Source organism: Heptranchias perlo, chromosome 9, assembly GCF_035084215.1.
Source record: "Heptranchias perlo isolate sHepPer1 chromosome 9, sHepPer1.hap1, whole genome shotgun sequence".
Taxonomy (NCBI): domain Eukaryota; kingdom Metazoa; phylum Chordata; class Chondrichthyes; order Hexanchiformes; family Hexanchidae; genus Heptranchias; species Heptranchias perlo.
In genome coordinates this window covers 22,149,598-22,162,229 of record NC_090333.1, presented here as the reverse complement: position 1 = coordinate 22,162,229, position 12,632 = coordinate 22,149,598, and the positions used below count along the sequence as shown (strand labels likewise).

The window sequence follows — 12,632 nt, the reverse complement described above, 5'->3', positions numbered from 1 at the left end:
TTTAACAAGTGGTAGTTACACAAGGCTGCATGCTACTTGCGTGACAGTAAGTACATTATGTAAAGTGCTGGGAATTCAGATTGCACATAGGAAGAGGGTTGCCTGAGGGAGAACAGCTTATCATGTGAAGTCACTATTATTGACAAGTTATTATTCACTGAATAGGATTCAAGCTGAGCGACTCTCAAGCTGTATAAAATGTAAACGTAACAAAAACAGCGTAAAGTCTTTAATAAACAGATCATAATTTTCTTCATGACTATTTTCACAATGCATGTGGTAACCTGCTTTTAGCTATGTTGGCTGTGGCTCAGTGGTAACACTCTTGCCACTGAGTCAGAAGGTTGTGGTTTCAAGTCTCACTCCAGAGATTTGAGCATTAAATCTAGGCTAACCACACTCCATACCAAGGGAGTACTCCACTGTCAGAGGTGTGTCTGTCAGAGGAGAATTAAACCAGAGGCCCCATCTGCCCTCTCAGGTGGACATAAAAGACCACATGGCATTATTTTGAAGATGAGCAGGGGAGTTCTTCCCAGTGTCCTGGGCAATATTTATCCAATCGCTAAAAAACAGATTTTCTGGTCATTATCTGTGCACAAAATTGGCTGTTGTGTTTCTCACAGTACAACAATGATTACACTTCAACAGTACTTCATTGGCTGCGAAGTGCTTTGGGATGTCCTGAGGTCATGAAAGGCGCTATATAAATCCCAAGTTCTTTCTTTCCTTTCTATTTTGTAACAACATTTACAAATTATTTCATCAGCTTGAACATTGCCCTCCCTCCAGCTCAGCCTGCTCTGGGACCATGCAGCTTGCCATTTATTATAAGGTTGTTCACGCTGTACATTATTACCAAGGGTAGAATTGTGGCAGGGATTTTTCCAATTGCATATGCATTTTTGAGTTCTACTATTCCACTGGATCCCAGGATGCAAATATAAACATCATTACCCTAAACAAGAAATTAAAAGATGTGCTAGTACAACATGACTCTTAAGGATAAATTCACTGAACTTGCACTTCACTGTGCTCAAAGGGAGCTTGAGTTGGATAATCCATGCTAGTGTTCCAGCCCTATCCTTGACACACGTTTCCTTTGCGCGCAGCTCACCGCTGGAAGCACAGGATCATTGGATTTACCTTTTAGTGGTGGCATGTTTGGTGGCTCCATTGAAAAGTTTCCTCCTTTTATTGTTATTTGGTGAGAGTAGGTTGCAAAAATCCTTTTATTAGCTGTCCAATTATACTAGGGATTAAAAGTACCCACATGCAACTGTAATTGCAAATACAAAATATTTTCTTCATGACTATTTTCACAATGCATGTGGTAACCTGCTTTTAGCTATGTTAGCTGTGGCTCAGTGACGAAGCTTTATTCAGTAAAATCAAAAGAAAAAAAAGACTTGTATTTATATAGCACCTTTCACAACGTCAGGTCGTCCCAAAGCACTTTAGAACGAATGAAGTACTTCTGAAGTGTAGTCACTGTTGTAACGTAGGAAGTACTGTATGTGGTATAAAGATAGAACGTTTGTTGAGGTATCATTATATAAAGCTGTAGTTTATAAAAGCAAGCAGACTATTCAAAGGCGAGTGGATCATTTAAACCGGTGGCCTGTGAGATTGGGAGAGACAGAGCGAGACAAACTGAACTATGGAAGTGTGGGAGGCAGAATGGTCCTGACAGAAACAGAAGCCCAGTGTCAGTGAGTGAGGACTGAAGAATGAGTGAGAGTCGGTGAGTGAGTGATAAGATTTGTAATTCAGGGCACATGCGATGACCTGCAGAAAGCTTCGACCTCAGCGTTCATCTTCTCACCTACCCTAGAGTTCGTCTTCTCACCTACCCCAGCATTCGTCTTCTCACCTACTCCAATGTTCATCTTCTCACCTACCCTCGAGTTCGTCTTCTCACCTAGGAGTTCATCTTCTCAACTACCTGAGTGTTTGTCTTCTCACCTACCCTAGAGTTCGTCATCTCACCTACACCAGCATTCGTCATCTCACCAACACTAGAGTTCGTCTTCTCGCCTACCACAGAGTTCATCTTCTCACTTACTACAGCATTCGTCGTCTCACCTACCCGAGAGTTCGTCTTCTCACCTACTCCAGTGTTCGATTTCTCACCTATTCCAGTGTTCGTCTTCTCACCGACCCTAGAGTTCGGCTTCTCACCGACTCCAGCGTTCGTCTTCTCACCTACACTAGTGTTCATCTTCTCAGCTACTCCAGCATTCGTCTTCTCACCTACCTTAGTTTTCGTCTTCTCACCTACGCCAGCGTTAGTTTTCTCACCTACCACAGAGTTTGTCTTCTCAGCTACACCAGCATTCATCTTCTCACCTACACCCCAGTTCGTCTTCTCACTTACCCGAGAGTTCGTCTTCTCACCTACTCCAGCTGTCGTCTTCTCACCAACCCCAACGTTTGTTCTCTCACCTACCCCAGTGTTCGTCTTCTCACCGACCCGAGATTTCGTCTTCTCACCCAACCTGGAGTTCATCTTCTCAACTACCTGAGTGTTTGTCTTTTCAACTACCCCAGCATTCCTCTTCTCACCTACTCCAGTGTTCGTCTTCTCACCTACCCTAGAGTTCATCTTCTCAACTCCACCAGTGTTCGTTTTCTCACCTTAACCAGTGTTCGTCTTTTCACCTACCCTAGCGTTCGTCTTCTCACGTACCCCAGCATTCCACTTCTCACCAACACTAGAGTTCGCCTTCTCACCTACCACAGAGTTCGTCTTCTCACCTACCCCAGTGTTCGTCTTCTCACCGACCCGAGAGTTCGTCTTCTCACAAACTCCAGTGTTCGTCTTCTCACTTACCCAAGAGTTCGTCTTCTCACCTACTCCAGCTGTCGTCTTCTCACCAACCTCACCGTTTGTTCTCTCACCTACCCCAGTGTTCGTCTTCTCACCGACCCGAGATTTCGTCTTCTCACCGAACCTGGAGTTCATCTTCTCACCTACCCCAGCTTTCGTCTTCTCAACCACACCAGTGTTCGTCTTCTCACCTACCCGAGAGTTCGTCTTCTCAACCACACCAGTGTTCGTCTTCTCACCTACCCCAGTGTTCGTCTTCTCACCTACCCGAGAGTTCGTCTTCTCAGCTACTCCAGTTTTCGTCATATTACCTGCACAAGCGTTCCTCTTCTCATCTACACTAGAGTTCCTCTTCTCATCTACCCTAGAGTTCGTCTTCTCACCTACCCCAGTGGTCGTCTTCTCACCTACTCCAGCGTTCGTCTTCTCGCCTACTCCAGCGTTCGTCTTCTCACCTACTCCAGTTTTCATCATCTCACCTACCCTAGAGTTCGTCTTCTCACCTACCCTAGAGTTCATCTTCTCACCTTAATCAGAGTTCGTCTTCTCACCTACCCTAGAGTTCGTCTTCTCACCTACTCCAGTGTTCGTCTTCTGACCTACCCCAGTGTTCGTCTTCTCACCTACCCCAGTGTTCGTCTTCTCACCTACACTAGAGTTCGTCTTCTCACCTACACCCCAGTTCGTCTTCTCACTTACCCTAGAGTTCGTCTTCTCACCTACCCCAGTGTTCGTCTTCTCACCTACTCCAGCGTTCGTCTTCTCAGCTACTCCAGCGTTCGTCTTCTCACCTACCCCAGCGTTTGTCTTCTCAATGATACCAGAGTTCGTCTTCTCACCTACCCTAGAGTTCATCTTCTCACCTTAACCAGAGTTCGTCTTCTCACCTACCCTAGAGTTCGTCTTCTCACCTACTCCAGTGTTCGTCTTCTGACCTACCATAGAGTTTGTTTCGTCACCTACCCCAGTGTTCGTCTTCTCACCTACACCCCAGTTCGTCTTCTCACTTACACTAGAGTTCGTCTTCTCACCTACCCCAGTGTTCGTCTTCTCAGCTACTCCAGCGTTCGTCTTCTCACCTACCCCAGCGTTTGTCTTCTCAATGATACCAGAGTTCGTCTTCTCACCTACCCTAGAGTTCATCTTCTCACCTTAACCAGAGTTCGTCTTCTCACCTACCCCAGTGTTCGTCTTCTCACCTACCCCAGTGTTCGTCTTCTCACCGACCCGAGAGTTCGTCTTCTCAGCTACTCCAGCGTTCGTCTTCTCACAAACTCCAGTGTTCGTCTTCTCACCTACACTAGAGTTCGTCTTCTCACCTACTCCAGCTGTCGTCTTCTCACCAACCCCACCGTTTGTTCTCTCACCTACCCCAGTGTTCGTCTTCTCACCGACCCGAGATTTCGTCTTCTCACCCAACCTGGAGTTCATCTTCTCAACTACCTGAGTGTTTGTCTTTTCAACTACCCCAGCATTCCTCATCTCACCCACTCCAGTGTTCGTCTTCTCACCTACCCTAGAGTTCGTCTTCTCACCTACTCCAGCGTTCGTCTTCTCACCGACCCCAGCATTCCTCATCTCACCTACTCCAGTGTTCGTCTTCTCACCTACCCTAGAGTTCGTCTTCTCACCTACCCGAGACTTCGTCTTCTCACCTACTCCAGAGTTCGTCTTCTCACCGACCCCAGCATTCATCTTCTCACCTACTCCAGAGTTCGTCTTCTCACCGACCCCAGCATTCATCTTCTCACCTACTCCAGTGTTCGTCTTCTCACCTACCCCAGTGTTCGTCTTCTCACCTACCCTAGACTTCGTCTTCTCGCCTACTCCAGCGTTAGTCTTCTCACCTACTCCAGTTTTCATCATCTCACCTAACCTAGAGTTCGTCTTCTCACCTACCCTAGAGTTCATCTTCTCACCTACGCTAGAGTTCGTCTTCTCACCTACTCCAGCGTTCATCTTCTCACCTACTCCAGCGTTCGTCTTCTCAGCTACCCCAGTGTTCATCATCTCACCGACGCTAGAGTTCATCTTCTCACCGACTCCAGCGTTCGTCTTCTCACCTACCCTAGAGTTCATCTTCTCACCTTAACCAGTGTTCGTCTTCTCACCTACCCGAGAGTTCGTCTTCTCACCTACCCTAGAGTTCGTCTTCTCACCTACCCGAGAGTTCGTCTTCTCACCTACCCTAGAGTTCGTCTTCTCACCTACCCTAGAGTTCGTCTTCTCACCTACCCCAGCGTTCGTCTTCTCACCTACCCTAGAGTTCGTCTTCTCACCTACCCTAGAGTTCGTCTTCTCACCTACCCCAGCGTTCGTCTTCTCACCTACCCTAGAGTTCGTCTTCTCACCTACCCGAGAGTTCGTCTTCTCACCTACCCTAGAGTTCGTCTTCTCACCTACCCTAGAGTTCGTCTTCTCACCTACCCTAGAGTTCGTCTTCTCACCTTAACCAGAGTTCGTCTTCTCACCTACCCTAGAGTTCGTCTTCTCACCTACCCTAGAGTTCGTCTTCTCACCGACCCGAGAGTTCGTCTTCTCAGCTACTCCAGCGTTCGTCTTCTCACAAACTCCAGTGTTCGTCTTCTTACCTACACTAGAGTTCGTCTTCTCACCTACTCCAGCTGTCGTCTTCTCACCAACCCCACCGTTTGTTCTCTCACCTACCCCAGTGTTCGTCTTCTCACCGACCCAAGATTTCGTCTTCTCACCCAACCTGGAGTTCATCTTCTCAACTACCTGAGTGTTTGTCTTTTCAACTACCCCAGCATTCCTCATCTCACCTACTCCAGTGTTCGTCTTCTCACCTACCCTAGAGTTCGTCTTCTCACCTACTCCAGCGTTCGTCTTCTCACCGACCCCAGCATTCATCTTCTCACCTACTCCAGCGTTCGTCTTCTCACCTACTCCAGCGTTCGTCTTCTCACCTACTCCAGCGTTCGTCTTCTCACCTACCCTAGAGTTCGTCTTCTCACCGACCCGAGAGTTCGTCTTCTCACAAACTCCAGTGTTCGTCTTCTCACTTACCCAAGAGTTCGTCTTCTCACCTACTCCAGCTGTCGTCTTCTCACCAACCTCACCGTTTGTTCTCTCACCTACCCCAGTGTTCGTCTTCTCACCGACCCAAGATTTCGTCTTCTCACCCAACCTGGAGTTCATCTTCTCACCTACCCCAGCTTTCGTCTTCTCAACCACACCAGTGTTCGTCTTCTCACTTACCCTAGAGTTCGTCTTCTCACCTACCCCAGTGTTCGTCTTCTCACCTACTCCAGCGTTCGTCTTCTCAGCTACTCCAGCGTTCGTCTTCTCACCTACCCCAGCGTTTGTCTTCTCAATGATACCAGAGTTCGTCTTCTCACCTACCCTAGAGTTCATCTTCTCACCTTAACCAGAGTTCGTCTTCTCACCTACCCTAGAGTTCGTCTTCTCACCTACTCCAGTGTTCGTCTTCTGACCTACCATAGAGTTTGTTTCGTCACCTACCCCAGTGTTCGTCTTCTCACCTACACCCCAGTTCGTCTTCTCACTTACACTAGAGTTCGTCTTCTCACCTACCCCAGTGTTCGTCTTCTCAGCTACTCCAGCGTTCGTCTTCTCACCTACCCCAGCGTTTGTCTTCTCAATGATACCAGAGTTCGTCTTCTCACCTACCCTAGAGTTCATCTTCTCACCTTAACCAGAGTTCGTCTTCTCACCTACCCCAGTGTTCGTCTTCTCACCTACCCCAGTGTTCGTCTTCTCACCGACCCGAGAGTTCGTCTTCTCAGCTACTCCAGCGTTCGTCTTCTCACAAACTCCAGTGTTCGTCTTCTCACCTACACTAGAGTTCGTCTTCTCACCTACTCCAGCTGTCGTCTTCTCACCAACCCCACCGTTTGTTCTCTCACCTACCCCAGTGTTCGTCTTCTCACCGACCCAAGATTTCGTCTTCTCACCCAACCTGGAGTTCATCTTCTCAACTACCTGAGTGTTTGTCTTTTCAACTACCCCAGCATTCCTCATCTCACCTACTCCAGTGTTCGTCTTCTCACCTACCCTAGAGTTCGTCTTCTCACCTACTCCAGCGTTCGTCTTCTCACCTACCCCAGCATTCCTCATCTCACCTACTCCAGTGTTCGTCTTCTCACCTACCCTAGAGTTCGTCTTCTCACCTACTCCAGCGTTCGTCTTCTCACCTACCCCAGCATTCCTCATCTCACCTACTCCAGTGTTCGTCTTCTCACCTACCCGAGACTTCGTCTTCTCACCTACTCCAGAGTTCGTCTTCTCACCGACCCCAGCATTCATCTTCTCACCTACTCCAGTGTTCGTCTTCTCACCGACCCCAGCATTCATCTTCTCACCTACTCCAGTTTTCGTCTTCTCACCTACCCCAGTGTTCGTCTTCTCACCTACCCTAGACTTCGTCTTCTCGCCTACTCCAGCGTTAGTCTTCTCACCTACTCCAGTTTTCATCATCTCACCTAACCTAGAGTTCGTCTTCTCACCTACCCTAGAGTTCATCTTCTCACCTACGCTAGAGTTCGTCTTCTCACCTACTCCAGCGTTCATCTTCTCACCTACTCCAGCGTTCGTCTTCTCAGCTACCCCAGTGTTCATCATCTCACCGACGCTAGAGTTCATCTTCTCACCGACTCCAGCGTTCGTCTTCTCACCTACCCTAGAGTTCATCTTCTCACCTTAACCAGTGTTCGTCTTCTCACCTACCCGAGAGTTCGTCTTCTCACCTACCCTAGAGTTCGTCTTCTCACCTACCCTAGAGTTCGTCTTCTCACCTACCCCAGCGTTCGTCTTCTCACCTACCCTAGAGTTCGTCTTCTCACCTACCCTAGAGTTCGTCTTCTCACCTACCCCAGCGTTCGTCTTCTCACCTACCCTAGAGTTCGTCTTCTCACCTACCCTAGAGTTCGTCTTCTCACCTACCCTAGAGTTCGTCTTCTCACCTACCCTAGAGTTCGTCTTCTCACCGACCCGAGAGTTCGTCTTCTCAGCTACTCCAGCGTTCGTCTTCTCACAAACTCCAGTGTTCGTCTTCTTACCTACACTAGAGTTCGTCTTCTCACCTACTCCAGCTGTCGTCTTCTCACCAACCCCACCGTTTGTTCTCTCACCTACCCCAGTGTTCGTCTTCTCACCGACCCAAGATTTCGTCTTCTCACCCAACCTGGAGTTCATCTTCTCAACTACCTGAGTGTTTGTCTTTTCAACTACCCCAGCATTCCTCATCTCACCTACTCCAGTGTTCGTCTTCTCACCTACCCTAGAGTTCGTCTTCTCACCTACTCCAGCGTTCGTCTTCTCACCTAACCTAGAGTTCGTCTTCTCACCTACCCTAGAGTTCGTCTTCTCACCGACCCGAGAGTTCGTCTTCTCACAAACTCCAGTGTTCGTCTTCTCACTTACCCAAGAGTTCGTCTTCTCACCTACTCCAGCTGTCGTCTTCTCACCAACCTCACCGTTTGTTCTCTCACCTACCCCAGTGTTCGTCTTCTCACCGACCCGAGATTTCGTCTTCTCACCCAACCTGGAGTTCATCTTCTCACCTACCCCAGCTTTCGTCTTCTCAACCACACCAGTGTTCGTCTTCTCACCTACCCCAGTGTTCGTCTTCTCACCTACCCGAGAGTTCGTCTTCTCAGCTACTCCAGTTTTCGTCATATTACCTGCACAAGCGTTCCTCTTCTCATCTACACTAGAGTTCCTCTTCTCATCTACCCTAGAGTTCGTCTTCTCACCTACCCCAGTGGTCGTCTTCTCGCCTACTCCAGCGTTCGTCTTCTCACCTACTCCAGTTTTCATCATCTCACCTACCCTAGAGTTCGTCTTCTCACCTACCCTAGAGTTCATCTTCTCACCTTAATCAGAGTTCGTCTTCTCACCTACCCTAGAGTTCGTCTTCTCACCTACTCCAGTGTTCGTCTTCTGACCTACCCCAGTGTTCGTCTTCTCACCTACACTAGAGTTCGTCTTCTCACCTACACCCCAGTTCGTCTTCTCACTTACCCTAGAGTTCGTCTTCTCACCTACCCCAGTGTTCGTCTTCTCACCTACTCCAGCGTTCGTCTTCTCAGCTACTCCAGCGTTCGTCTTCTCACCTACCCCAGCGTTTGTCTTCTCAATGATACCAGAATTCGTCTTCTCACCTACCCTAGAGTTCGTCTTCTCACCTACTCCAGTGTTCGTCTTCTGACCTACCATAGAGTTTGTTTCGTCACCTACCCCAGTGTTCGTCTTCTCACCTACACCCCAGTTCGTCTTCTCACTTACCCTAGAGTTCGTCTTCTCACCTACCCCAGTGTTCGTCTTCTCAGCTACTCCAGCGTTCGTCTTCTCACCTACCCCAGCGTTTGTCTTCTCAATGATACCAGAATTCGTCTTCTCACCTACCCTAGAGTTCATCTTCTCAACTTAACCAGAGTTCGTCTTCTCACCTACCCTAGAGTTCGTCTTCTCACCTACCCCAGTGTTCGTCTTCTCACCTACCCCAGTGTTCGTCTTCTCACCGACCCGAGAGTTCGTCTTCTCAGCTACTCCAGCGTTCGTCTTCTCACAAACTCCAGTGTTCGTCTTCTCACCTACACTAGAGTTCGTCTTCTCACCTACTCCAGCTGTCGTCTTCTCACCAACCCCACCGTTTGTTCTCTCACCTACCCCAGTGTTCGTCTTCTCACCGACCCAAGATTTCGTCTTCTCACCCAACCTGGAGTTCATCTTCTCAACTACCTGAGTGTTTGTCTTTTCAACTACCCCAGCATTCCTCATCTCAGCCACTCCAGTGTTCGTCTTCTCACCTACCCTAGAGTTCGTCTTCTCACCTACTCCAGTGTTCGTCTTCTCACCTACCCAAGCGTTCGTCTTCTCAGCTACTCCAGCGTTCGTCTTCTCACCTACTCCAGTTTTCATCATCTCACCTAACCTAGAGTTCGTCTTCTCACCTACCCTAGAGTTCGTCTTCTCACCTACTCCAACGTTCGTCTTCTCACCTACTCCAGTTTTCATCATCTCACCTAACCTAGAGTTCGTCTTCTCACCTACCCTAGAGTTCGTCTTCTCACCTACTCCAACGTTCGTCTTCTCACCTACTCCAGTTTTCATCATCTCACCTAACCTAGAGTTCGTCTTCTCACCTACCCTAGAGTTCGTCTTCTCACCTACTCCAACGTTCGTCTTCTCACCTACCCGAGAGTTCGTCTTCTCACCTACCCTAGAGTTCGTCTTCTCACCTACCCGAGAGTTCGTCTTCTCACCTACCCTAGAGTTCGTCTTCTCACCTACCCGAGAGTTCGTCTTCTCACCTACCCTAGAGTTCGTCTTCTCACCGACCCGAGAGTTCGTCTTCTCAGCTACTCCAGCGTTCGTCTTCTCACAAACTCCAGTGTTCGTCTTCTTACCTACACTAGAGTTCGTCTTCTCACCTACTCCAGCTGTCGTCTTCTCACCAACCCCACCGTTTGTTCTCTCACCTACCCCAGTGTTCGTCTTCTCACCGACCCAAGATTTCGTCTTCTCACCCAACCTGGAGTTCATCTTCTCAACTACCTGAGCGTTTGTCTTCTCACCTACCCCAGCATTCCTCATCTCACCTACCCCAGCATTCCTCTTCTCACGTACACCAGCGTTCGTCTTCTCACCTACCCTAGCGTTCGTCTTCTCACCTACCCCAGAGTTCGTCTACTCACCTAACCTAGAGTTCATCTTCTCAACTACCTGAGTGTTTGTCTTCTCCCCTACCCTAGAGTTCGTCTTCTCACCTACCCTAGAGTTCGTCTTCTCACCTACCCCAGCGTTCATCTTCTCACTGACTCCAGTGTTCGTCATCTCATCTACACTAGAGTTCGTCTTCTCACCTACCCTAGAGTTCGTCTTCTCACCTACCCGAGAGTTCATCTTCTCACCTACTCCAGCGTTCGTCTTCTCAACTACACCAGTGTGCGTCTTCTCACCTACCCGAGAGTTCGTCTTCTCACCTACTCCAGTGTTCATCTTCTGACCTACCTTGGAGTTCGTCTTCTCACCTTCTCCATTGTTCGTCATCTTACCGACACCAGCGTTCCTCTTCTCACCTACCCTAGAGTTCGTCTTCTCACCTACTCCAGTGTTCGTCTTCTCACCTACTCCAGTGTTCGTCTTCTCACCTACCCTAGAGTTCATCTGCTCACCTACCCCAGCGTTCGCCTTCTCAGCTACTCCAGCGTTCGTCTTCTCACCTACCATGGAGTTTGTCTTCTCACCTACCTGAGTGTTCGTCTTCTCACCTAAACCAGAGTTCGTTTTCTCACCTAAACCAGAGTTCGTCTTCTCACCAACACCAGCGTTCGTCTTCTCACCTACCATAGAGTTCCTCTTCTCACCTACACTACAGTTTGTCTTCTTACCTACCCGAGAGTTCATCTTCTCACCTACCCTAGACTTCGTCTTCTCAGCTACTCCAGCGTTCGTCTTCTCACAAACTCCAGCGTTCGTATTCTCACCTACACTAGAGTTCGTCTTCTCACTTACCCGAGAGTTCGACTTGTCACCTACTCCAGCTTTCGTCTTCTCACCTACCCCAACGTATGTTCTCTCACCTACCCCAACGTTCGTCTTCTCACCTACCCGAGAGTTTGTCTTCTCACCTACTCCAGTGTTTGTCATCTCACTGACCCCAGCGTTCGTCTTCTTGCCTACCCTAGAGTTTGTCTTCTTACCTACTCCAGGGTTCATTATCTCACCTACCCTAGAGTGCGTCTTCTTAACTACCCTAGCATTCCTCTTCTCACCTACACTAGAGTTCGTTTTCCCACCGACCCGAGGGTTCGTCTTCTCACCTACCCCAGCGTTCGTCTTCTAAACTATACCAGAGTTTGTCTTCTCACCTACTCCAGTGTTCATCATCTCACCAACTCCAGCGTTCGTCTTCTCACCTACACTAGAGTTCGTCTTCTCACCTACACAAGCGTTTATCTTCTCAACTTCAATAGAGTTCGTCTTCTCACTTAACCTAGAGTTCGTCTTCTCACCTACTCCAGCATTTGTTCTCTCACCAACTCCAGTGTCCGTCTTCTCACCGAAACCAGTGTTCGTCTTCTCACCTACACTAGAGTTCGTCTTCTCACCTACCCCAGCGTTCGTCTTCTCACCTACACTAGAGTTTGTTTTCTCACCTACGCCAGCGTTCGTCTTCTCACCTACACTAGAGTTCGTTTTCTCACCTACACTAGAGTTCGTCTTCTCACCTACGCCAGGGTTCGTCTTCTCACCTACACTAGAGTTCGTTTTCTCACCTACGCCAGGGTTCGTCTTCTCACCTACTCCAGCGCTTGTCTTCTCGCCTCCCCTAGAGTTCGTCTTCTCACCTACTCCAGCATTTGTTCTCTCACCAACTCCAGCGTTCGTCTTCTCACCTAAACCAGAGTTCGTTTTCTCACCTAAACCAGAGTTCGTCTTCTCACCAACACCAGCGTTCGTCTTCTCACCTACCATAGAGTTCGTCTTCTCACCTACTCCAGCATTTGTTCTCTCACCAACTCCAGCGTTCGTCTTCTCACCTAAACCAGTGTTCATCTTCTCACCTACCCCAGTGTTCGTCTTCTCACCTACGCCAGCATTCGTCTTCTCACCTACCCCAGCATTCGTCTTCTCACCTACTCCAGTGATCGTCTTCTCACCTACACGAGAGTTCGTCTTCTCACCTAACCTTGAGATCGTCTTCTCACCTACTCCAGGGTTCATTTTCTCACCTACCCTTGAGTTTGTCTCCTCACCTGCCCGAGAGTTCGTCTTCTCACCTGCTCCAGTCTTCGTCTTCTCACCTACTCCAGTG

General features: G+C 48.8%; 2 protein-coding genes across 2 annotated transcripts; both read right to left on the bottom strand.

The window, feature by feature from the left end:
• Nucleotides 1-6,502: 6,502 nt before the first annotated feature.
• Nucleotides 6,503-8,632, bottom strand: LOC137324887 (putative per-hexamer repeat protein 5). Its single transcript, XM_067989580.1, has 2 exons — nucleotides 7,778-8,632; nucleotides 6,503-6,793 (listed from the first exon to the last, which is right to left on the bottom strand). Exons 1-2 carry the CDS (start codon nucleotides 8,630-8,632, stop codon nucleotides 6,503-6,505), a joined length of 1,146 nt encoding a protein of 381 aa, XP_067845681.1.
• Nucleotides 8,633-8,686: 54 nt separating this feature from the next.
• On the bottom strand, nucleotides 8,687-9,229 carry LOC137324886 (putative per-hexamer repeat protein 5). Its single transcript, XM_067989578.1, has one exon. The coding sequence runs from the start codon at nucleotides 9,227-9,229 to the stop codon at nucleotides 8,687-8,689; it is 543 nt and encodes a 180-aa protein (XP_067845679.1).
• Nucleotides 9,230-12,632: the final 3,403 nt, after the last annotated feature.

Coding starts and splice junctions, on each gene's coding strand:
- LOC137324886 (XM_067989578.1), bottom strand. CDS start 9,229: ATGAACTCTAGGGTAGGTGAGAAGACGAATTCTGGTATCATTGAGAAG.
- LOC137324887 (XM_067989580.1), bottom strand. CDS start 8,632: ATGATGAAAACTGGAGTAGGTGAGAAGACGAACGCTGGAGTAGGCGAG. Junction 6,794..7,777: donor GTGAGAAGACGAACTCTAGG/GTAGGTGAGAAG, acceptor ACAAACACTCAG/GTAGTTGAGAAGATGAACTC.